Source organism: Camelina sativa, chromosome 11, assembly GCF_000633955.1.
Source record: "Camelina sativa cultivar DH55 chromosome 11, Cs, whole genome shotgun sequence".
In the NCBI taxonomy this organism is placed as follows: domain Eukaryota; kingdom Viridiplantae; phylum Streptophyta; class Magnoliopsida; order Brassicales; family Brassicaceae; genus Camelina; species Camelina sativa.
This window is the reverse complement of record NC_025695.1, coordinates 45,165,487-45,190,652: the sequence shown is the minus strand read 5'-3', so window position 1 is coordinate 45,190,652 and position 25,166 is coordinate 45,165,487. Positions and strand designations below refer to the sequence as shown.

At 34.7% G+C, this 25,166-nt stretch overlaps 6 protein-coding genes and 1 non-coding gene across 7 annotated transcripts; 3 read left to right on the top strand and 4 right to left on the bottom strand.

The window, feature by feature from the left end:
* Positions 1,145-2,014, bottom strand: LOC104726509 (copper transporter 1-like). The gene has a single exon (XM_010445377.2). The coding sequence runs from the start codon at positions 1,806-1,808 to the stop codon at positions 1,308-1,310; it is 501 nt and encodes a 166-aa protein (XP_010443679.1). The 5' UTR covers positions 1,809-2,014; the 3' UTR covers positions 1,145-1,307.
* On the top strand, positions 3,457-4,009 carry LOC104726508 (copper transporter 3). Its single transcript, XM_010445375.1, has one exon. The coding sequence runs from the start codon at positions 3,490-3,492 to the stop codon at positions 3,946-3,948; it is 459 nt and encodes a 152-aa protein (XP_010443677.1). The 5' UTR covers positions 3,457-3,489; the 3' UTR covers positions 3,949-4,009.
* LOC104726507 lies at positions 7,717-12,131 on the bottom strand. Its single transcript, XM_010445374.2, has 5 exons — positions 11,598-12,131; positions 11,261-11,482; positions 10,832-11,066; positions 8,791-8,898; positions 7,717-8,216 (listed from the first exon to the last, which is right to left on the bottom strand). The coding sequence occupies exons 1-5, from the start codon at positions 11,805-11,807 to the stop codon at positions 8,068-8,070; spliced, it is 924 nt and encodes a 307-aa protein (XP_010443676.1). The 5' UTR covers positions 11,808-12,131; the 3' UTR covers positions 7,717-8,067.
* LOC104726506 (D-inositol 3-phosphate glycosyltransferase-like) lies at positions 14,165-16,326 on the top strand. The gene is made up of 2 exons (XM_010445373.1): positions 14,165-14,657; positions 15,229-16,326. The coding sequence occupies exons 1-2, from the start codon at positions 14,166-14,168 to the stop codon at positions 16,261-16,263; spliced, it is 1,527 nt and encodes a 508-aa protein (XP_010443675.1). The 5' UTR covers position 14,165; the 3' UTR covers positions 16,264-16,326.
* LOC104726504 lies at positions 16,403-17,658 on the bottom strand. Its single transcript, XM_010445371.2, has 4 exons — positions 17,201-17,658; positions 17,065-17,107; positions 16,807-16,928; positions 16,403-16,720 (listed from the first exon to the last, which is right to left on the bottom strand). The coding sequence occupies exons 1-4, from the start codon at positions 17,330-17,332 to the stop codon at positions 16,619-16,621; spliced, it is 399 nt and encodes a 132-aa protein (XP_010443673.1). The 5' UTR covers positions 17,333-17,658; the 3' UTR covers positions 16,403-16,618.
* On the bottom strand, positions 20,035-20,116 carry TRNAS-AGA. The gene has a single exon. It is a non-coding gene; the product is annotated as a tRNA-Ser (tRNA).
* On the top strand, positions 23,882-25,157 carry LOC109127447. Its single transcript, XM_019232126.1, has 3 exons — positions 23,882-23,907; positions 24,144-24,589; positions 24,716-25,157. The coding sequence occupies exons 1-3, from the start codon at positions 23,882-23,884 to the stop codon at positions 25,054-25,056; spliced, it is 813 nt and encodes a 270-aa protein (XP_019087671.1). The 3' UTR covers positions 25,057-25,157.

Genomic DNA, 25,166 nt, shown 5'->3' with positions numbered 1-25,166 from the left:
AGAAAGACGTAACTCTAATGTTACGCTTAGTTTAGAACCTTTCATGATTAAATCAACTTGATCAGAAGCATTCGATCGCAGTCCCTTGAATATCAAGAGAACGTCTCACCAAAGATGCGAAGGAGACCACTACACTGAAATTCAATTCGGCATCCAAAAATAGATTAAAAAAAATGTTGGTGCATTAAACAAAGAAAATTTGGACCAAGCAACCAAAGGGTGCCAAAGACATTCACTTGCTTGGAACAGAAGTTAGCATTGCAGTCTTATATGGAACGGATCGGGTTTACAAGTGGCAGAAGATCAGCACTTGCTTGATCAGTATGCACTTAACTTTCATGAAGAACAAGGAATCTGATCTGAGAGCTGAAGATTTTATACCTGAATGTGACAATTAAAAAAACTTGTTAAATAAGGCCCACTAAGAAACTTGTTATAAGAGTATTGTCCGTGTTAAACACATACGAGAAACAGGGGTTATTTTAGGTTTAGAGAGTTTGATGATCATCGTTCTTCATCTCTCTTTCTTTTTAGGTTAATCATCATCTTTCTCTTCTCTTTCTTCTCGTAACTTGATTATAATAAATTAGTTAATGAGTATGAGTTACATCTAACCTTTTCTCAAACTCCCTAAACCAATATATAAAAGGGAATCCTCTAACTATATGTGTCGTTGTCGCAGGGTCAGCGAGGTCACGGGACTTCAATGAGAATATGGTATTCGATAGGAACATATATAAATTATTTGCCTCTTAATTATATTTTCTAAGAAATTTTTTATAATGAAATCTGAGAGGAAAAAAACAAATTTGTGTCCCAATGTAGCAAATTGGTATTTTCAGCTTTCGCCATCAAGCCAGCAGGTAATCAAAATATTAAATATTCCTCTTCCTCATACTCACACACATGTGANAACCAATATATAAAAGGGAATCCTCTAACTATATGTGTCGTTGTCGCAGGGTCAGCGAGGTCACGGGACTTCAATGAGAATATGGTATTCGATAGGAACATATATAAATTATTTGCCTCTTAATTATATTTTCTAAGAAATTTTTTATAATGAAATCTGAGAGGAAAAAAACAAATTTGTGTCCCAATGTAGCAAATTGGTATTTTCAGCTTTCGCCATCAAGCCAGCAGGTAATCAAAATATTAAATATTCCTCTTCCTCATACTCACACACATGTGAAACCTCTCAAGAACAAATCCAGAAAATAATCAAGAAAACTACAACCCCTAGATCTTTAATTATAAAGACAAGCATGGATCAATCCATACATATACAATATAACACAATATTATCATTAACATGCACAACCTGAGGGAGGAAGATAGTTAGTTTTCCGGTCATCGGAAGGATTCCGAAAAGTGCGGCTTCCGAACCACATGAAACCAACGGCATGACCGGCGAGAGCGACAAGAAACACACCGGCGTTAAAAGACATGACGGCGAGCATGACTAGGTAGGCTAGACCGGTACGGAGGGTATACACGGCGGTTTGGATTAGTCCTGCGGCGCGGTTAGCCGAATCATCACCGGTACGGAGGAGAGAGGAATGAGCAAGCCATTCGGTGAGGACGGCGAGGAAGAAGACGAAGATGAGACAAAGAGCGTACATGCCGGAGCTTGTTCCTGGCCAACCGGAGAAGAGAACCTCCGTGTTCTTGCCCCAAAAGAAAGTCATGTGCATCATCATCATGTGGTGATGTGCTCCTCCGTTCATGGATCCATTGTTCATCATCGATGATGATGATGATGATGGTGATGGTGGTGGAGACATGTCATGCATGTGACCGTGATCCATGGTTTCTTCTTTGTTCTTTGGCTCTTCTTGTGTGTGTTGTTTGAGAGGAGGAGAGGAGGAGAGGAAGGAAAATTGTTAGAAATTGGTTGTTTGGTATATTTTATTTATTGGCATTTAATTGAGATTCCTTTTTGAACAAAAATTTGGGTTTCTGTGGTGATAAGAAAGAGTATTGGGGGGTATTATTGTAGTACAGTACAACTTGTTTATTGACTTGTCAAAAACTTTTGTGTCGTACTCGTACATAAAAAAGGTAAGGTAATATTTAGAAAGTAAAAAAACAGAGAGAATTGTATCCTCTGAAATCTCCAATTTTTAGGTTAGTAACTTTTTATTCCAATCCCTTTAATTAATTACTATATTAAGATCTTGATTTACAATTATCATATCTTCTTCTTTTTTGGGGTTTAATTATCATATCTTCTTAGGACAAAAAAAATCACCATTCATGGAATTTTCAAAATTTGCTAAATCAACTTTAGGTTTGTTTAGGATTGAGATAGACAATCAATCTATAATTCTATACAACTTTGGTTATATAGGATTGCGATGGTATAGTGTGTAAAATACCGCACAAAAAAAAAACGGAAAAGAGAAAGAAGATATGAACTTTATTGATGTGACATCTCATAAAGGGAGACGTATAAATATGGAGTTCCCATAAATACATCGTAAACATTACGTTGACGAAACTCATTGAGATGAACGATTACGTCTTATATAACGTTTGCCGTTTGGGGGTAAATTGGCATTAACTGTTTACATATTTCGAGAGTCCTTTTCTTTTTCTAATAATGCTTTATACTGAATAAATAAATATTAAACTGCACAAAGCCATAAACTTGTTGAGAAATTTGTCATTTAATACTGTCGATCCTTTCTTTCTCAGCCCATGATATGAATGTATGTTCATAATAGACTGAGCCCATAACAAGTTCTATATCTCTAAGACATTACTAATTTACGACCATATTTATCATTTGCTATTAGAAAACTTAGTTAATTTTAGTTTATTGTTTTCTTCACCATTTACTGAATATTCTTTTGGGCCGTATTCATTTATGTTTTGATGCACCAAAATTTATACGTACTCTCTAGTAGAAAAGGTATCATGAAAGATATTTAATTTTGTTGCGAAATGTAGTTGATCAATGTCTCAGGACGACCAAGATATGATTTTTTTTTTTTAGGATATGATTAAACCAATAAGAGTTAGCTACATATGTAAAACACCAAATATATATGTATGAAATTTTTGTTTTAAGTTAATTTTCATTGTTTGTTTTGTCAATTCTGCATACTTTTAATTTAATTAGCATAACAAAAGTTTTTTTTTTTTTTGCTTTAACAGTAAAGCGAGAAACCAGACGAAATCACAGTCTCAAAAGTAAAAACGATTCTAGATTTTCCACCAGCTTTGGGTATATATTTTACTTTTTCAATTTTTGGTTTTAAAAGAAAAAAAAGAACATAGTCTCATCTCAACTAAATATCTTTGAAGTACAATTTTAAACTCAAATAAAAGTCACAATTATCGCATTATTGTTGTGAAAATGTACATTGTACTACACACCAAACTCCAACCCAAAACCAAAACCCTTATAAATACACACACAACAACAACAACAACAACAGCTACAATAAAAATCTTCACAACGCACGTTAAGAATATCTCTAAACAATGAACGGCATGAGCGGATCTTCTCAGGCAGCTTCGGCACCTTCACCATCATCGTTCTTCCAACATCGCCGTCGTCATCACGGTGGGATGATGCACATGACGTTCTTTTGGGGGAAAAACACGGAGGTTCTATTCGACGGCTGGCCAGGGACCAATTTGAAAATGTATTGGGCCTGTCTCGCCGCTATTTTTGCACTTTCCGCAGTCTCAGAGTGGCTATCACGGTGCGGTTTCATGAAATCTGGTCCGGCTTGCTTTGGCGGAGGGCTAGTCCAGACGGTGGTTTACACCGTGAGGGCTGGTTTGTCTTATTTGGTCATGTTGGCTGTGATGTCGTTCAATGGAGGAGTCTTCTTGGCTGCAATGGCTGGTTTTGGATTAGGGTTTATGATTTTTGGAAGTAGGGCTTTTAGGGACACTAGCAGTAACAGTCACACTGAGGTTCAATCACATTGTTGATTTCCTTTTTTTTCTTTTACATCAATTATGATGTTTGTTGTTTTTGTTTCCCACATGAACTAATAATATGAAAATAAAATGTATCACGTTTTTGGATTTAGTTTCAGTACGATTGGAACTCCTTAATTTGTCCTCATTATAGTATCTCTGTTTGGTGGATCCGAAGAGGTCATTTCTCTGGATATATATATATATATATATATATATATATATATATATATTGTTCTTTAATTTATTAAAGAATTGAACGATGTAATTGATGAATTCAGAGTTTGAGGAAGAAGTTGCGATTAGAAAGGAGTAAGCAGCAAGGACTCAGACTTGATGCTACTCTTTGAAATGAAAATTAAGTATTTTCCTCTATATTTTCGGGTTTATACGATTCGTTTGTTTGATTTTATCATATCCGAACCTAAATATCAAAATATATATTAAGCAGGTTTTTAGGTAATGATTTGGATGAAGCCAGCTGAAAGATTCAAAGATCATTGGGCCTATAGGAATATATAATTGGTTTGGGTCGTCAATTGCCGTGCATAATAGCTTTTACAAGATATTTTTTTTTTATTAAAATACACAATGCATGTATGAAACATCTATGATTTTCATTTGTGAGGTTAATGCGCTTATAAGGACGTTTCTGTGACATAGGATTAGTCTTATTTATTTTGCCAGTGTTTTTACCTTTAGCCTGAAGACAATCTTATCACATATAAAAAATTTTGTGTTCTTTTCTGAAATGGTTATAATCTTTGATGAGTTAGCTCTTTTGGTTACACAACTTACCTACTAACGGCACAATGCAAATCATATAAGAAATAATGCTTAGAGAATATTGTTCTTCTGAATCTTGTGATTGAATAATCTTGATAGCTTGTTACTAGTTAGGTTATGAAACTCACAATATCACTAGTTAAGGATCACACAATCCTTATATAATAGAAAGAAAAAAATTAAGGGACTTGTGTGTAGAACCAAAAAGAAATGCAATATTCGTGGATATCAAATCATGCGACTCATACGGTATGAGTCATACCCATACATAAATTGTTTTGTACTCCATACCGTTTAAAAATTTATTCTATATCGTTTCCACATTTACGCATATGCAAAACGTTGAGTTGCTGTCCAACTTCACAATATAAAACGTGGAGTTTCAACGACCTTCAAATTGTTGCGTGTAAAACATCATAAACCTTACAAGAAACATGAAAAAAACTTAGATGATCATCATCCTACAAGTTTGTTTTGTTACCGAAATTTGCAGAAAAATTATTTTGTCATTACCTTTTTATCGGCATTTCTCAGACCAAAATATAGACGAAGTCAATCTAGTTTGTATATTCCTCATTAAATTTTGAATTTAGACGCTTTGGATGGTTATGTTACCACAAAAAACTTCGGATGGTTTCTCACCGGCCGATGAAAAATAAGTATAAGCGAAATCAAAAAACTATTGCGACATGCTTTAACGTAGTATGCAATACATGTGACTTTCTTTTTCTTTTTCTTTTTGTCGTCTAGAGGCGATGATATTTGTATTAACACATTCAAGTATACAACCAAACAAATAAAGTCCGGTCGAAGTTTAATACTAGTTAATACTTATTAATACCCATATATAACTCACATACATTTTGGTTCTACTAAATTAGAGCGTTAATATTATTTATCTGTTTGATTATAGTCTGGCCTAATGCATCTTTTTAAAAAAGTGAAATTTATTCTAGAAATAAAGCTAGACTAAAGAATGAATCAAATATTATCGTGAAGCAAACCATGTCACCATTCCTCTCTCGTATCTTTTTTTTTTTTAATAAAATGTTAAATTTAAATTCAAATATAAAAAATTACGTTTGTACAACTGGTGCAACTATTAGCAAAAAGAAATTTAGGTAGAGAAAGATACTAAGTGTGTAGATATGGTGTGAAATTTAAAATCTTGATGCTAGCCAAAGTTGGAGGCCATTGTCATAACGTCTGTCACCACTTCTTTGGATAGCTAGTAGCTGATCTCTAATTTGTCTATCAATGCGTTTGATCAACTGGACTTCTGCAATCGGGTGTTTGCCGTGCCTACGTCTGTTGCGCTCGCGCCATAGTGCATAAACCGTAGCTTGAAAGACATAACGAGCCATAAAACTTTCTACTTGATCCTTCCAAGCAGCAGAGACTGTCACAATGAGTGTTTTCCAATGCAAAGAGAACCGAACCATGTAGATATTTCTTGCAAGATTTTTCCAGATACCTGAGCTGAAGCTACAAGAGAAGAAAAGATGGTCACGAGTTTCAATAGAATAATTGCAGAAAACGCAGGTCGGAGATACGTTACGTCCCCTGTTGAGAGTCTATCTCTCGTTGCCAACCAAACACAAAAGGAGAATGTGGGCGTTGCGTGAGCAAACCAGACCCCTTTGTGCCAAGAGACTAGATCTGATGTGTTGCGTATATGAAGCCAGGTATCCTTGGTCGAGAATTTCGAGCGATAGATATCGTTTTTCCCTTTCCATAAGGTGATATCCTCTGCATTAGTGCGAGTTTGTTGCTTGAGCGCTAAGGCGTCGAGAATTTGATTTAGGTGGTCAACTCGATGCCATCGCAGACGACGATGAGACCAAGCCGCTGCAACCGTCTGATGTTTTGAGTCAGTTGTTGAGCTTGCGTTGAAAGTTTAACATATATCTTTCTGTTCTTTCCCCCTCAAATCATATGAACTGTGGTCTAGGAAACATACCGCACGAGTCATAGTTGTTCGGTGCAAGAAGTTTCCTGATTAGATTGTTGCTGCAAAAATGTTCTGATATCATAGTTCATATATATATGCTATAAGAAAAAGCAAACTATTCGAGCAATTTAATTATTAATATAATAAGTATGAAGCAGGCCCGCTCAAATATTTTCTGGACCCTGAGCTAAAAAAAACAATTTTGGACTCTATTTCTCATGTTTAAAAAAAATGGATCTTAAAATCAAAAGAAAAAAGCCCAAAAATTAAGTGGACCATGTGCATTTGCACCCCCAGCACATGCTGCATAGAGCCGGGCCTGGTATGAAGATATGTGCAACCGTATGAATATTTTCAGAATTCGTCGGTGTAATTTAAAAAAAAAAAGTTGAGAAAAAAATAGATATTAAGATAAGTGACATGAGGGAGTGGAGCGATGTATGGGGGAGCCAATATAGGATTATGTGGGTCAAATGATCCTGGTGAATTTTTAAAATTGGTTAAATTTTTAAAGAAAAAATCAAATTGACGCGAGTAATATAGCACAATTAACTCTTATAAAAAAATTTAACAACATAATTGACACTTTAAAATTTATTTTGACCATGATAAATTAATTTCTTAGCTCCCCACTGTACATCACCGTCACTGGCTCACAACTAATGTCATCAGTAATGACAAAACGTGAGTGCACATGAACCTTATAAAGTGAAAGGTACGATGAATAAGTCAAAAACATTTTCGCAACAAACGAGAAGTCGGCGGATTTAAGACCACCCACGATGCCACGAGCTTATCATATCTTTTCACATTTACATGCATCTTAACGCGTTCTACTAAAATATTAGAATTTACATGAAATTATTCTCTTCATTCACAAAACCGTATCTTAGTCCTTTCACATCAAATCAATTTGTTTTATACATCAACTTGGTCAGTTCTATAATTCTATCGAAGAAAGTTCAAAATACCAGACTGATAGCTATATATATGTAAATACGAAAGTCACGCATACGAAGTAACACATAAACGTAATAATCGAATAAAAGTCTTTTATTTTTTTCTTTATTAAACTGGGGAGATGCGTAATGCTTTTATTACAAGGAATTTTGAATCTTACAAAAAAAAAAAAAACAAACCCTTTTTACAATGGACATGCGATATATATGAATATGTATACATGCACATTTTATTGTTCTTATTATCACAAGAATTATTGATTTATCACAGTAATAAAAAATCACCAAATTTTTAAAACCTATATATTTCCAATAAAAATAATGGTTTTTGAAAACAGTTTTTTATTTTGATCCACTAGATGATTTTCAATCCGAAGTCCCTACCTTATGAAAACCTATTACTGCAGCAACCAAGAAGCATGTGCCAATGTTTAATCAGTACGTCCACTCCTGTGGCAAATCCGCTTGTGGTTCTTGGTGGCTCTCGGCTGACATATCCACCACATACGGTGATCCACTTTGTACCGGCCGAGATGATGAACTACTTTTGTTGTTTTTGTTCTTCATAGACACCAACAGAGCATCTATATGGTAAATTTCAAGAATTAAAAATCAAAAACCAAAATTTTTAAAGACAAAAAGCTCTTGTTTCTATATTTATTAGTTAATCACTTAATCTACTGTCTAATATGATGTAATCGATTTCGGAGTGAGCAGCTATATGCGTTAATTGTTTTTCACAAATCAACTATTTATTTATTACTTCGCTGAAAACTAACATCTAAGTAGTTCGAATTGTAGAAAAAATCAATATACTATGAAAATTTAAACTTTTTTTGTTTTTGTTTTTGGACAACATGAAAAATTAAACCAAACTGTAAAATAAAACCTCTAAACCCAAAATCTGAAACTAACTCCAAAAACTTGAATTCTTAACTCCAAAATCCAAACAAAATGTTATATTCCCTCTAATTTTGAAATAGTTAAGCCTATCTTAGCAAACTTTGATTTTTATTTAAAAAAAACTATTTCCTACGCATCTCTTTTCTTTGTCAACCATCCCTTATTTTATCTATACATGTATAAACTCAGAAGAATACAAAAAAAAAAAAAAAAAACTGAAAATTAAATTAGGAAAGAGATAGGTGGGGTTGGTACCATGAAAAGGAGGGATATCAGAAGAGAATGTAGAAGGCACACCCATTTTGTCAAAGTGAACTTTCAAAGCTTCAACTACTCTTGCTGGTATTATAACTGTTGAACATCCTGCAACCAAATTTATTTCAGACACAAAAGTCAAAACCAAACCGAAACTACATCTAACCAAATTAAACCAGTTTGGCAATTTAAGAGTAACCACTCAGAAAACAGTCTGGTTGAGACATCAGTTTCATACAGCGACAACAATTTTGAATACAACCAGTTAGGACAATAAATAGTAAATTGTCACCACCACCTACCCACCGATATCAAAACAACCTCAAATCATATGATTAGAAAACAAAGAATAATTTCTATAAAAAAATGGTAATTGATAATTGTCAAAAAAAAAAAAAAAATGGTAGTTGATATTTTGTTTACAAACTCACCGACTACTAGATTGGGTAACGCTTAAGAGTTGAAACTTAAATTGTCAGAAAAAACTTTAATGTTAGAGTTGAAAGAGCATCAACAAACCTGGTTAGGTTTACTTACGTGTTGGGTATATGATTTTGAACTGTCCATCTAACTTCGAGAATATAATACTATATTTAGAAAAGAAACAAAGCTTTATAGGATTTATTCTATGTGGCTCGGTTATGGCCTTGGGTATTATTAATGATCGAACGGTGACGAAAGAAGTAATCACAATATGAATAAATATCTCTAGTTTATCTTAGATTATAATCCACTTATTGAAAGAAACTAGTGGGGTCTCTTACAAGAAATATCNTTGTTCCATGTCACTTTACTTTTTTTTTAATTGATATTCTATTAAATATCATAAGAAATTAAATGGCATGAGTGGATGACCCAATAACATATTCCTTGAGAATATTATTTCAATAGTATTATTAATCTATAGAAACCCCGTTATATAATAACATCATTACCTTTAATGAAGCCATAAGTGCCACAGCTTGGTGAAGTGTGGTAGATCTTATAATGTACAAAGGTTTATCTTCTTATAATGTTTCCTAAAGGCATTTATAGTCAACAGTCAATTAACCATATCAAAGACGTTAGAAACAATTAACATATTTGTTTTTTTTTTTTTTTTTTTTTTTTTTTTTTTAATTGAAAGGGAAAGGGAAAGAGAGTACAAATGGGGGACCAAGGAGTTGAGGCAAGATTCTAATTAGAGAGAGTATCTGTCAAACCTATAGCCACACAGTATAATATTATAGAGATAAATTAGGAGATTAATTGGTGACAAGGAATCTATGGAATCTTACTCAGTCAAACGATGTAATAATATAAAGAAGATTCTTATAATATATTTGTCCTAAATAATTGAGTTTTTGTGCTTTTAGATGATTTGATACTCAATCAGCTAAACTAACCTAACCTTAACCCAACATACCATTCCAGTTAAATCACGCCACAACTCTTTAGTATATTATTCTAAAAAACTCTAGGTTAGTTAAATCAAATATAAACAAAAACAGTTTTGAGTAAAAAAAAATATATAAGAAGATTATCACAACAGAAAGAATGGAATTTGTGCAAAATCAAAAGTCGATTCCGGAACTACGCAAGTGTACTAATGGCTGGATATGAAATCTTATCTATCTCGTCGACCACAAAGATTTACAAGTTCATTAAAAAAACTCAAATCTAAAATGAACTCTTAAGTCTAATATATTCAGTGGTTTATATATTTATGTGTTATGTTAAGAAACCAATTCTGAGATTTTTGTTTTACGACATATCTTAATAGTTAATACTATCCAAGATTCCAATTTTGTCAACCCCCCAATAAAAAAAAAAACAAAGTGGAATCTCAAAGTATTTTGATAAAAATGTTAGACGACGTCATCCTATTTTTATTTAAATTCTTTTCTCCTATATGATACGTAACTTACATGTAAACCACTAAATTTTTATATAAAATTAAATTCCCCAAAAAAAAAAAACACTTATAACGGAAGAAATAAGCGAAAGAATAATAATGATAAGATTAAATTTTTAAAAACAACTATTGCTGACTGGCTCTAACCTGATTTCTTGCGTGACTCGACAACAGTTCCATGAGTACGTGGCAAGAACACTCCAGTTCCACCCGACCCGGTTCTTGAACCCAACCCGTCAACGAACACCGCCTTCACGCCTGACCTAGGTCTCTGCTGCTGCTGCTGCTGCTGGAGCTGGTTGTGGTAGTTCCTTGCTTTGTTCCTCATAACGTCATCCTTTCGTTTCTTCTCTTTCTCTTTCTCCTTCTTGATCTTATGGAACTATACATAAACAAATCAACATCGAACTCTTTTTTTAATACAAAACAATCGAAAAACAAAACTTAGTTTTCGTCAAGATTTAATCCAGACCGTTGATATTATAACCGACGACACTTTTTTTTTTCTTAAAGTAATAATAAGATTCTTAAGTAAATTAAATAAGTAATGATAAAAAGAAAAGATGATGAGCTCACGTTTGCTTGAATAGATCGGATCTGGTCATCGATTAGAGCTTGTTTAGATTGAAAAGGGATCGTAACAGGTTTTGTATCGACCACCTTCGTCATGATTGTCTCAACCGTAGGAGTTAGCGGCGGAGATGGTTCACGGGAAGGACCAATTGGGCTGCTGTAACCAGAAGCAAATGGTGACCAGAGAGTTGATTGCGGCGAGCCAGAGCCACCACCACCACGAGACTGAATCAAAATTGATAAGACTTTGAGATTGACACAACAACAAAAAAATAAAAAGAAGAGAATCTCGAATCTGAAGAGTAAAAAAGTTAAAAGAAAAAAAAAGTTAGGGGTTTACCTTTTGATGCTTTTCATCGTCTTGAAGCATATAGTTTGTCATCTGACGAGTCAACTCTGTGATGTACTCGTCGTCGTCTTCGTTCTGTGCCTTTGGTGAATCCGGTTCGTCGGAGACGGGGCTTGTGGTTGGAGTGAAGAACGTTGGCTCAGAAAAGGAGGTAAAAGGATTTGATATGAAATCCATGTCGTGTAGTTCAGTAGATTCCATTTGATTTTTTTTTTTCTCGTACAGAACAAACCAACTAAACCGGAAAGACAGAAACAGAGGAAAAACAGAGCAAATCAAGAAACAGAGAGGAAAAGCAGAGGAAATCAAGAAACAGAGAGAAGAGAGAAGAGAGGAGAGAGGGAGAAGTTTGTGTAAGTGGTGAAGGGTTGAGATTTTATAAAGAAGAAAAGAGATGACCGCGTAGAGTACAGATGGACAGCTTAAGGCCGAAGGCGTTACGACAATATCACCTGCCAATTGTTGTGAGTTTTGCGAACTCACGAGAGAGAGAGAGAGAGAGAGAGAGAGAGAGAGAGATTTTTAAGAATTAAGGATTAAGGAAAGCCTTATAAAGAAGAAATATATACATAGACATACATATATGATATATGTATCTTTCCTTCTTCTTCTTTTTTTTTCTTTTTTTCTTTTATGTTGAATGAATGCATTTAGTTATGATGAACCTTTTTTAGGTGAATTTTGTTTTCAAAAAAAAAAAAAAATCTCTTAAAGCAATGTATTCAACCTAATATTGATTTTTTTTGGTCCATTTATAGTTTGAATCATTTGAATTGTTTGAATTAGTATGTGACTACTCTACAAAGTAATAATGTTATTTAGTCATGATTTTTAATTAACCTTTTCGGAGTTTTTTTTATTGTTTTCTAAATATTTTTCAAGTAAAGATTTTATGTATGGCCCTACTAATTTTACTGATAAACAAAAGTTTAAAGATTATTTGTTGTAGCTACAACAAGAAAACACAGGGGGTCTGAAGCCTAAGAATCGAAATGACCCAACAACAACAAATTTGTTCTCAATCTGTCATTTAAGCTGAAGAATTACCACAACAATATATAAAAGTAGATACAATTCAACTAATAAGAAAATACGTTACAAAATACTTATCATTAAACAGAGTTGAAATATATTAAGATCATCGTTTTCTAATGAAATTGAACAACTAGCGAAGGATTAAAAAAAAAAAATACATGCCATCAAACTCTGTTACTCTGGTAGCTAAAAAGCCTGTAACATAAAATATGATTCTTCTTCTAACTTCTAACTTCTAACTTCTAACTAATTAATGAAGATCTGCGCGCGAACCATAACCAGATCGTGACCAAAATAAGATTCCATTATCAACCATGATCGTAAAGTTTAAACAATACTATATGATTTTATATCTAAGACCACCTTATTGATTATTTTTGTAAATGTGTAACTCTCGCTCCGGAAAAATATTGTAACAGAAACAGACACTCGATTTACAATATACATATATATATATATATATATAGTTTTTGTTTTGTAAAGTTTATAACTTCTTATAATATATAAGTATATAACTATTACTTTATAATATATATATACCTCTTACGAGTCACGAGCTAGTGATACGGAGTAATATAATATGTTGGTTTAGGTGATTTTTTTTTTGTGGGATTATTGTGGATTAAGTCAACAAATGCAACTTGGGGGATGAGTGATTCGGAGACAAAACATACATGTTTCTTTCTTTATATGCGATGTTTTTCTAAGTAATAAAGAAGGGGAAGGTTGGTGTTGGTTCACCTATTAAGAACTTTTTTCTTTGGAATAACGGTATAGTTACTAAAAATAGTCCATACCACTAATTGCGTTTAGCAATTCACATTTTTTTAAGTATTGAATTGTGTATTTGAATCTGCAACGTTTTAATCATCATTAATTGTTTTTATTACAAGAAAGTAGGTCTTATATCCCTTTATAGCAAAGCCTTTATCTAACAACCATTAACACATAGATATATAGGATTTTTGAGTGTGGGATAATCAAACTTCTAACGCTGACATCTATGTGGATGCAGTTGTAAAAGTAATAGTATAATAGGCACAACCGTAAAATAATAGAAGAATATACATAATCAAACTTCTGTTTGTGAAGAGTTTCAATCTACGTTTTAAGCTAATACGAAGAAAATATGTTCCAAAATATATAGTTGTAGTATAGTGGTAAGTATTCCCGCCTGTCACGCGGGTGACCCGGGTTCGATTCCCGGCAACGGCGTCTATTTTTTATTTGTTTTGCCTTGTAGCTAAACGTTGTCGTTCTGTGCCCATTCCATTCAACCGTCTTGCCGTTTTCCTTCCCTTGAGACGGCAAGCAATCCATCTCTCGCCGCAATTAGAATACAACGAGCATGTGCATATGACGTATAGATTACGACTTTTGTGTTAATCTAATCGAATTAAGTCACTTGGTCAACCCTTTTTTCAAGATTCAATCGACTGAAGACAATTAATTACTTCTTCTTCTCCTTCTTTATCGTAAAAGATTAAAATTTTATAGTTTCAAGATTCGATCTACCACTTTTCCATGGCTAGAGAAAACCCATTGATGAGTTTCTCCTTCAGTTTCAGATACCTCTGTCACTTTGCTCTCCTCCTCTCTCTCCTCTCATTCGTCTCTTTTCTCTTCAGACACAACACATCACTCTGTTCTTGTCTTTACGACCAAAACCCCAACGCTCACACATTCGATGATCATCATCACCATTACAACGAAACCATTGATCTTCTTCGCTTCTCTTCAGCTTGGAACCACCTCACATTCCCGTCTAAACCCAAGAAGACTCTAAAGATCGCTGTGGTGGTTAAAAAATGGCCAAGGAGATCGCAAGCCGGTGGACTCGAGAGACACGCGCTTACGCTGCACCTAGCTCTAGCCAAACGTGGCCACGAGGTTCATGTTTTCACCGCTGCTTCTCCGTCGTTTCCTGAATACCAACTGGAAAATCTACGGTTTCATCTCTCTGAGCCCACCGCTGCTGGATATCTCGATCAAGCTTCCGTTTCGCAACAGCTTCAGGTAAACACAAGGAATTGAAATATGTTTCCGTGGTTGAACTGCGTTTTCTCCAATTTGCGTTTGATAGCGCAAATGCGGAAGTTCATACATTAATAATACATACACTTTGCCTACAAAAAAAAATAGCGATATAATAGCGTCTATTGCAGATTCAACTAGTCAAATATGTTACTATCACACTTAAAATTTGTTTGCATCAAACCTCTTCATCTTCATATTCAAGAAAATATATATATTTTAAATCAAAATCTAGCTGAAATTTAAATTTGTATAACTAGTGGTCCTAGTGGTTAATACTTAATTGTCAGTAGTAACTATTACTCTCTTCCTAATATAAACAGTGTTGACATTTTGCTATAACATACTGAAATATTTTTACAAAAAATGTTAATTCTAAAAATTATGTATAATTAACATGTTTTACAAAAGAGTGGAGTGGCTCGTTACTATTTATTATTAGTCAACGGCTGACCAATGACTTAATATATTTTAGTCAGTTTGTATTTGTATAGGGTAAGGCTTATAATCATTAGTCAATTAGATGACGCAATTTTTTCTCCGGAATACGCAGACACAGAACGCGAGTGGAAGACCATTTGACGTGATCCACACGGAGAGTGTCGGGCTTCTCCACACAAGAGCCAAGAATCTCCCAAACGTGGTCGCGTCTTGGCATGGAATCGCTTACGAGACTTTTCACTCCGACATCATCCAAGAACTCCTCCGTCAAGCAGATATCGCCGCCGCCGCCGCTGCTGCCGGAGCCGAAGAAGAACATCCACCGCCTTCCTCTCCGGCTCTGACAGAGCGAGCGAAACGAGTCGTCGAAGAAGTCAAATTCTTCCAACGTTACGCTCACCACGTGGCAACTAGCGATCACTGCGGTGACGTACTCAAGAGGATCTACATGATCCCCGAGGAACGCGTACACATCATCTTAAACGGCGTTGACGAGAGCGTTTTTAAACCTGACGTTACGAAACGCGAGAGCTTCAGAGAGAAATTTGGCGTTAGAAGCGGCGGCAAGAACAAAAAAGATCCTTTGGTTTTTGGAATTGCTGGGAGGTTAGTGAGAGATAAAGGTCATCCTTTGATGTTCTCAGCTCTGAAACGTGTGTTTGAAGAAAACAAAAAGGCACGTGAAAACGTTGTCGTTTTAGTAGCTGGAGATGGTCCATGGGGAAGCAGATATAGAGACCTCGGGTCTAATGTGATCGTTCTTGGACCATTGGATCAAGAAAAGCTAGCGGGATTCTACAACGCGATCGATGTGTTTGTGAACCCGACGCTTCGAGCTCAAGGGCTAGACCACACTCTCTTGGAAGCCATGGTTTCAGGGAAACCGGTCTTAGCCACGAAGCTAGCAAGCATCACTGGGTCAGTAGTCGTCGGTTCACATTTGGGATATACTTTTTCACCGAACGTTGAGTCTCTCGTGGAGGCCATTTCGCGGGTTGTTAGCGATGGAACAGAGGAATTGCAGAGGAAAGGCAATGAAGCGCGTGAACGGTCCTTGAGGCTTTTCACGGCGTCTAAAATGGCTGATGCGTATGAAAGGTTTTTTCTTTGCATATCTAATAAGAGCTTTTGTACAATACAAGCTTAAAACACTTGAGCTATAACACTAATATAGTTCAAACTAATCAAGGGTTTGCATTGTTTGTTTTCATGTCTAGTTAGTTTCATAAAGTCTTTGTGTTTGGTAAAAACGCTTTTGAAGGACATGAGACAGACAAAAAGCAGAGTAGATACTGATACAGTTGATTAGAACAAGTACTAGACAAATTTTATTAGGAGATTTCTTTGATATTATTATTTAATCATTGAAATCTCCTAAACAACTTTTGTTTTACTGCATACACTTATATTATACAAAGTCTTGGTTCAGTAGATATTAGTACTTGGCTTGAGCTTCATGGGTTTCTGGAGAGATTTACAAAGAAACTACCGGAAGTGGTTCTTTAGTAATAAAGGGAACCTTGCCACCAGTTTCCTCTTGAAACATCTTGTGAGTTCTGTCCATTAGCATCGTCTTCTCCGTTTCTTTTGCGCTCATTTTTAACCTGAGAGATGTTTGATTCTAATCAGTAAAGTCCTCTGTTTTTTTTGGAAGTGATTAGTAAAATATACTTAAGTTAAGAAGACTTACTGCAGGGTAAGTTTGGTTGGTGGTGGATCGAGAGTATACGTCTTGACCACCGTAGTAAAGAGAAGAGCTTAGATGACATGGCTCAACTCTATCTTCTCCAGTTGAAGATTCTCTACGTTGAGCTGTGTTATAAAAAAAAAACATCTTCATTAGCAAAACAGAAAGTCATTTCTTGATTTAAGAAAAGCAGAGTATTTTGAGACTAAGTGACTAAAGAAGAAGAAGGAAGTTGCATAAAGATTGTTTTTTCTCACTGACCTTGTGAGCCATGTTTGGAATTTGAACCATCTCTATCAACACCCTGAGAAGACAAATCAAGAAACCAAAGATTAAGCCCCAAGAATCAGCAGATCACTTAGGTAACAAAATTTGAAGAAAATGAATGTAACAAAACCTTGGATGGATGAGGGAAAATGGAGGAGAAGATGCCAGAGGAAGAAGATGGTGGAGAAGGGTCTTTGGAGCCAAAGAGTTCGGCGGTGAAAGAGGAAGAAGTTGATGACCCGGCTCGTCCTTTACCCTCCATTGAATAACTTTTAGAACTCACACTCTAATCTGTAAGAGCTTTAGAATGAAGAAGTAGGCAAGTTGTCTAAGTTGTGTGTAATTACAATAAGATCTCAATGGGGCTATATATATACATATCCTACAAGGGATGATGTTGTGGAGATAGTGGAGCCATCATCACCATCATCCCTCAAGGAAAAGATGTTTAATATGGGTATGTTCTCTCTTCTTGATGCTGAAAAGACTATTGCTACTTTTCCCATTTAAAAAAACAAAATCTCAGTTATATTTATTTTATTTTCATTGTTAGAGAAATTTAGAAGCTTCGCTATCGTTTTTCTTTGCCATTTCTATTGGTTAGTGTTTATTTGTTTTTTGAACTTTGTAACGATTTATTTCAGTTTTTTTTTTTTTTTTTGCCTCTATATTTTCTTGGTAGTGAAACCTAAAGACAAATTTGGATTCTTTCTCTATTCCGGATAGAGACACAAACAGTGAGATTCTTGAAAGGCTTCAATGTTCAATGTCTCTCTTAACATAACCAAAAGAGATATCCTTAGAGGATAAGTCCGGCGTCGGATCTCAGGTCGGACCAATGATACGTTGCCACGTGTTATTCCGAGGATAAGTTGCCGACCTTTCTTGATCACATAGAGCCAAAGTGGAAAAGAGAACCGAAGAAGAACTTGGAGCTTCTTTTAAATCGCACGCATGTTCATATGATATCCATATTTTTAGATCTAATATTGTTTCCTTTACTTTTTTAATTGATACATAAAGTAAAATGCCAAAACTTATATACTATTATATTGGTTAAATAATAATATAACTTCATATCCATAATTATTATTTTTACAAGAAAGAACATCTGATCAAAGACGAGAAGATGAGGTCCACAAAAATTCTCCACTTGCTCAAGTCTATTCCTTTTCTTCCTCTTTATCTTCGAGACTCACACATCAATCATTAACTCTAGAAAAAATATAACGAAAAATATCTTAAAACCTTTTAAACAAAAAAAAGTGGATTATTAATGTAATTTGTTTTAGTTACATCACTTCATGCATATTAAATTTTAGTGATCGTCTTTTCTCTTTTGTAGATCAACCCAAATTAAGGGTGTCAGTTTCAATAAGCATATAATCTTAAGTTGATTCGGATAAACCATTTAACCAAAATGTCTTAGCTTAAAACCGCAAAAAAACATACTACACTATAAAAGTTTGAATTAATTTCAGTTGATTATAATCTATTACATATTCTAATTATTATTACACGATAATAACATCAAAATTAGAAGTATGTGACAGAAATGCGAAAACTAGTGTGAAGGCTTGGTGTTATTTTCTTTATTGAACAAAAAAAAACAAAATTGTGAAAGAACTGGATGTCTTACTCGCAAAGTATCACGTGATGATGATACACGTTCTTTACACGTTGTTCGGAAGAGATATTCGATCCGGGGAATAAAACTCAAAAACTATATCTCATCATATAATATATTAAATTGGAAACCAAAAATACTAGCAGCCTTGACAAATTTGGTACATACAATATGGCCCTTTCGCGTATATCTCAAAAGCACTCATAAAAATTATGGAAATTTATGCATGTATCTACTCCGGGATGTACACACAAACATGCAATGCCGGAGAACTGTTGTCCATTTTAGATAAGAGATAGATTCTCATGTGAGAGATTCTTCTCATTGGTCCCTATATTACTTCCGAACAGAAGTCAATAACATATATTGTATAATGTATATGTCAGTATGTGTGTATGTATTATGTAATTATGTATCATGTGTATGTGGATATATGTAATGTATGAAGGTCTCTCTTTTTTTTGTCAAACGTATGATGGTCTCTATGTGTGTTTTTTTTTGTCGACGTATATGTTATGTACTTACGTGTAAAGTACAATATACGCCTTTTTTTTTTTTTTTTGAAATGTCAATAAAAACCATAAAAGTTACCCGTTACAAATTAAACTTATGATTACGGTAGTTTACCGGTTTCCAACATTTTTTGCTTATTACAGATTAAATTAATTTGATATGTTTAAAAAACTAGACGTCTCTACAAAAAAAAAAAAAATTGACATATTGAACACATTTTTTTTATATTTGAAAAAAATGATTCGATCCAAATATTTGGATAATTGGATCAATGAAAGATACGATACTTTGATGCTTGACTGAGATTAGGATTACACAATAAGCGTTAGGGATACGTTCTTGATATAGTTAGTACTATTTAGTTAAGAACTCGAAGAAGAAAGGAATGTTATCTTTTGTTTTGGTAAACAAAGGAATGATATCTTAATGAATAGATTGGAAAATATTCTCTTACCTTTTTAATATGCAGATTTCGTTTGAAAACTTTGTTATCTAGATTAGAGGTTGCCAATTATTAAACATGTTTTTTTCCTTTTATGCTGAGAACAAGAATTATCAAACTACTTTTTTTTGCCTTTTTTTTTTTTTTTACCTTGCTAAGCATCTTCTTTTGGGTTTTATATATGGTCTTTGACCATTAGTTTTTCAGAAAACTACCTATAGAATGCCATATATACAATTAGATCAATGTCTATATTTTTTGTTGTCAACTTCGGATTATAGTTTGAAAGTTGTGAACTGAGATTTTTGTTTTCCCCAAATACATAAAGATAGAGTTTTTTCAATATGATTATGCAAACAGAAAATAATAATAAAAAACAAATCGTGAGCGGCAGGATTCGAACCTGCGCGGGCAAAGCCCACATGATTTCTAGTCATGCCCGATAACCACTCCGGCACGCCCACGAAGACATTGTTTTAAAGCTCATTTGACACTAAGACTAGTTAAATTTAGTAGCAAATTTCATAACGTAAATTGACAAAGAAAAGGAGCGCTTCAAAATTGGAGAGGCCAGAAGAAGACCTGAACTTGTAACCTCCGTGAGAAGAATCTAAGAATGTGGTCCACTTCTGACAATTATAAAGCATCAGAACAAAAGTAAAATATATATAAGACTTGTGATGTAACAGTTACACCATAGCCTCATTCTGAATCTTGATTCGATCAAAGTCAAAGACTTCCTTCCCCACACTTTATTCTTCCCAGAGCTGCACAATCACACAAGTTCACAACATGGAAAGAACTACAAATCTTGAATCTTAGCATCTGTGAAAGAAGATCTCCTTATAAGCATTTTTTGACTCTGTTTTTGAGACTTCGGTATAAGTCTGGGAATCTGACATGCAAAACCACTTGCATTCTCCGAAGTCAACCCTTATAAAACCATACCGTGATCTAAAATCTCGAAATTCTCGGAAACAAGCACCTTGAATCACACGAAATCTACCTAGGTGAAAGGATACATATGAATAATTATAAGATTGTTGAATACTGCATAGGTATGAATTCTGGTTTACCGGTTTGTTTCTAAGAAAACTACAGTGTTTATATCTGAGTTACAGTGACGGTCCTTTTCGTGATTCTGCGGCGCTCTTGAAACAGACAGAAGAGAAACTTAATTAATAAGCTCAAAACTTATTAACTATGGTAGTCAATCCATAGATACATCGCTTTCATTATTCGCAAATGACCTAAATCCGAAAACTAGTCCACTTTTGACCTAGTTTCCTTATTTTTTAAAAAAGAGGATTCTGTAAAATTTGGATAATTTTATAAATATATGTATGATTAGTACAAAAAAATCGAAGGTGAAGGTCACAAGGGAGCCAAATGTTGTTGAGTCTTGAGTCTCCAGTCAATGACACTGTCCTTGTGGAGTATTAGCTTCCGGTTCGGGAATACCGAAACAACGTGGGGCATCGCTATAATTCAATTTCAAGTAGAGAGGAACCAAAAAACAAAAGGAATAACCATTACTTATAAAATCACATATTAAAACTTGTACTCTAAAGACTGATACATCCTTTTCAATTTTAAGGGTAATCAACTACGTTCTGTTAAAAACTCAAAATTATTTTGGAACATAGTCATATATGTGGGTGAATCCTATATTTGATATCGCAAATTTTAAAAAAAAAAATCAAAAAATAAAGTTTCGAAATTTTTACCTGAAAGCTTCTTGCTTTCCTCCTCAGTGAGCAACGCGGTGAATCCATCAAAGGCCAACCCGAAGTTATCGACAATTAGGCTCGGCGAGTAACTGATTAATAAAATATACACATCAAGCAATTAGATTTTATAAAGCGGGAATACTATGATGAGTATCTAGGGCCGGTTCAATTAAATGAGAGACCCTGGAACCCGGGACCTAGATATGGAATAGTTGCTGAAACCTTTTTCCGAGGGCACTATGAAGCAATGAGTAATGGTGACGTCTTAACAGTGGCGTAGTCGCTGTTTGGTGACAATGCTCCCATGTAGACGATGTAGACCTGCATTATATTATTATCCACCCGTAGTTACCATTTTAAGCTGTTATGTTATAAATTACAATTTATATCTAGAAACAAATTAAAATAATCAATAATTTTATGTTTTAGTATCCCGTCCGTACCTCTCTTCCACCTTGAATGGCTTGCGAGGAGGTAACCATCAAGAACATAAACAAACACAAGAATACCGCGACCTTATTCATTTTTTTTTTGTTTTTGTTTTAGGGAGAATTTTGTTATTTTTGTGTTTGGTAAAGATATACGAAGGGAGTGGTCTTATATAGAAGAAACAAAACGTAACCAACAGTGTCTTTCATATATTGGCGTTTAGTTAATGAATGTAATTAATTAATAACTAACAGAGAGTCTTTCATATATTTATGTATATATATAATTAATAAATATAAGCCTTCATAACGTACATATACTACTCTATATACAAAATACACCGTTTTAGTTGAGAAACTATGAACTTGAAAAATCTGTGAGATGAATTACAGAATGTGGTCCACTTCTGACGATTATGAAGCATCGGAACAAAATCATATATATATAAGAAGACTCTCAACAAGTCTTCTTGTGATGTAACAGTTACCATAGCCTCATTCTGAATCTTGGTTGGATCAAAGTCAAAGACTTCCCCACACTTGATATTCTTCCCAGCTGCACAAGCACACAAGTTCACAAAATGGAAAGAACTTCAAATCTTGAATCTCAGCATCTGTGAATAAAGATATCTTTATAAGCATGTTCTGACTATGTTTTTGTGACTTCGGTATAAGTCTGAGAATCTGAAAAAGAGTAGTGTTTTGTTTCTTCGTTTTCTCCTACAACCGCATTGGGATGTTTGTATTACTTTCAAACATTGCAAATTCAAGAAGCCAATTTATCACAAAAGTATATACATAATTAGAGATGTCAAAATGGTTAACTCAACCAACTCAACTCATTATCCAATGAGTTAAAAGTTAAATGAGTTAATGAGTTTGACTCAACTCATTTAACAATTGGGTTGGATCAACCCATGAATCCATTTAGTTAAATGAGTTAGATGAATAATTGGTTAACCCACTACAATATAAATTAATTAATATATAATATAAAATAATAATAATAAATCTTTATCATCCTTTTTACTATCATCATCATTATCACCATCACATAACTTTTAGTGGAAAATTATAGAGGAAAAATCAGATTTTACATTTTCGGCGGGAAAATTGTGGTTTTGAGATTTTGGCGGAAAATTACGGTTACCATTTTTGGCGGGAGATTTACGTTTGCGGGTTTGCGTTTTTGGCGGAAAATTTACAGGTTTGCGTTTTTGGCGAGAAATTTACGGGTTTTCGTTTTTGGCGGGAAATTTACGTTTGCGGGTTTGCGTTTTTAGCGGGAAATTTATAGGTTTGCGTTTTTGGCGAGAAATTTACGGGTTTGCGTTTTTGGTGGGAAATTTACGTTTGTGGATTTGCATTTTTGGCGGGAAATTTACAGGTTTGCGTTTTTGGCGAGAAATTTACGGGTTTGCGTTTTTGGCGGGAAATTTACGTTTGTGGGTTTGCATTTTTGGCGGGAAATTTACAGGTTTGCGTTTTTGGCGAGAAATTTACGGGTTTGCGTTTTTGGCGGAAAATTTATGGGTTTGCGTTTTTGGCGGGAAATTTTACGGGTTTACGATTTTGGCGGGAAATTTACGGGTTTGCGTTTTTGGCGAGAAATTTATGAGTTTGCATTTTGGTGGGAAAATAGTGGGTTTGAGATTTTGGCGGGAAATTGCGGATTTGAATTTTGGTGAGAAAATTGCGGATTTGCGTTTTTGGCGTGAAAATTATAAATTCTGAATTTTGGCAAGAAAACTACGGATTTCAATTTTATCAAAAATTACGGATTTGTGTTTTTGGCGGGAAAATTGCGGGTTTGAGATTTTGGCGGGAAAATTATGATGATGTTGATGATATTAGGTTGATAATGTAGAAATTGATGGGTTAGTGGGTTAACTCATAAACCTATTATAACCAAACTCATTTGACTCATTAACTCATTTAATCATCAACTCATTTAACCCATCAAGTCATTAGGGTTAAAATTTTCAACTCATTAGGGTTCTTGATTTGAGTTGAATTGAGTTAAACCATTAGTCTTGACCCATTTTGACACCCATATACATAATACATGTGAATGAAGAGTTATAGACAGAAACAACAGTAAGAACCGAAGATTTGAGCTTTAAGTCGTAGCAGATAAATTCTTCTCTCCCTATAGAGGCGTTATTTGTGATTTAGGACCAGTCTGTTTGTAAGTTTATTACAGTGTTAATCGTTGAGTACAGTGACGGTCCTTTTCATGATTACGGGGGGCTCTTACGAAAGACATATGAGAAACTCTATCATTTGTTAGTCCTTAACAACCATAATTAATGATTTTTGAAACCCTTAAAAAGAACCCTTAAAAAGATTCCGAACAGTCTCTACTCAATTCCAGGAATTAGCCATATTGCTTCAGGTTTAGGTGCTCCTATGGCTACTTACAAACCAAGACTTGACCCTTCTCTAATGGGTGAGGCTAAGATCTTGGTGGAAGTGGAGTTGAGTAAAGCATTCCCTCCTAGGATTGCAGCTGTGGATAAAAAGGGAAACATATCTATGGTTGATGTTGAATACGCTTGGGTTCCTGTTCAGTGTGGAGATTGTGGACAGTTAGGACATAAAGCTTCCCGTTGCATGAACCAAAAGTTGCCACATCAAAAAGCCACCAAAGTTGTCTCTAATGAGGTCAATGCTCCTGCCAATGTTAGTTTATTTACCGCCCTAGCTCTAGTCTCTCCAATCAATCTTCAACATGAATCCACGAATGTTGTCATTCAAGAAGGCTCCAAAGTCCAAGACGATTCAGCCCTACCCATTGAGGCTGTACCAATACAAGTCTCAGATCTATGCACCAAAGTGGCAGATTGCCATACAAATATGGAAGTTCAAGTTTTATCTAAGGTTGTTTGCAATACCGAAATAGCTAATGAAGTTGCAGTCACAAAAGATAGTGATGTTCTTAGTGACCGAGAGGTAAGAAGTGTCTTTGCTAAAAATAAGTTTAACCGTTTGGGCTCTTATTTTTCAGATGGGGATTCACTTCCCTCAGATGGAGATTTAGTTGATGCAGAGGATTCTGATAGTGAATCTGAAATGATGGACCATATGCCTCCTTCCGGACAAAGATTACTGCGAGAGAGACCGGTTCAACCTTCCATTAAAGCTAAAGAGACACAAGAGTCTTTTATTGCTCGAGGGAGAGGACAACGGGGACGTAGATCACGTGGTCATGGGTGCTGTGGACGCGGGCACCGGGGACGTGGCTAGATGTCTCTTCGATGTTTAACAAAGCCAACCGGAGCGGAAGATTCGGTTACTATCTATGGGTCTGCTTGTATTATTGGCCTATTTCTATACTGCTTTTGTAGCTTTTAAAA

Excerpts from the sequence above, each read along its gene's own strand:
- LOC104726509 (XM_010445377.2), bottom strand. The coding sequence starts at position 1,808 with ATGGATCACGGTCACATGCATGACATGTCTCCACCACCATCACCATCA.
- LOC104726508 (XM_010445375.1), top strand. The coding sequence starts at position 3,490 with ATGAACGGCATGAGCGGATCTTCTCAGGCAGCTTCGGCACCTTCACCA.
- LOC104726507 (XM_010445374.2), bottom strand. The coding sequence starts at position 11,807 with ATGGAATCTACTGAACTACACGACATGGATTTCATATCAAATCCTTTT. Across the intron at positions 11,483-11,597 it reads ACGATGAAAAGCATCAAAAG|TCTCGTGGTGGTGGTGGCTC; the intron begins GTAAACCCCTAA and ends ATTTTGATTCAG. Across the intron at positions 8,217-8,790 it reads TGATATCCCTCCTTTTCATG|ATGCTCTGTTGGTGTCTATG; the intron begins GTACCAACCCCA and ends TTTACCATATAG.
- LOC104726506 (XM_010445373.1), top strand. The coding sequence starts at position 14,166 with ATGGCTAGAGAAAACCCATTGATGAGTTTCTCCTTCAGTTTCAGATAC. Across the intron at positions 14,658-15,228 it reads CCGTTTCGCAACAGCTTCAG|ACACAGAACGCGAGTGGAAG; the intron begins GTAAACACAAGG and ends CGGAATACGCAG.
- LOC104726504 (XM_010445371.2), bottom strand. The coding sequence starts at position 17,332 with ATGGAGGGTAAAGGACGAGCCGGGTCATCAACTTCTTCCTCTTTCACC. Across the intron at positions 17,108-17,200 it reads TTTTCCCTCATCCATCCAAG|GGTGTTGATAGAGATGGTTC; the intron begins GTTTTGTTACAT and ends TTGTCTTCTCAG. Across the intron at positions 16,929-17,064 it reads TTCCAAACATGGCTCACAAG|CTCAACGTAGAGAATCTTCA; the intron begins GTCAGTGAGAAA and ends TTTATAACACAG.
- LOC109127447 (XM_019232126.1), top strand. The coding sequence starts at position 23,882 with ATGAAGAGTTATAGACAGAAACAACA. Across the intron at positions 23,908-24,143 it reads AGTTATAGACAGAAACAACA|AACCCTTAAAAAGATTCCGA; the intron begins GTAAGAACCGAA and ends ACCCTTAAAAAG. Across the intron at positions 24,590-24,715 it reads AGGCTCCAAAGTCCAAGACG|ATGAAGTTGCAGTCACAAAA; the intron begins ATTCAGCCCTAC and ends CCGAAATAGCTA.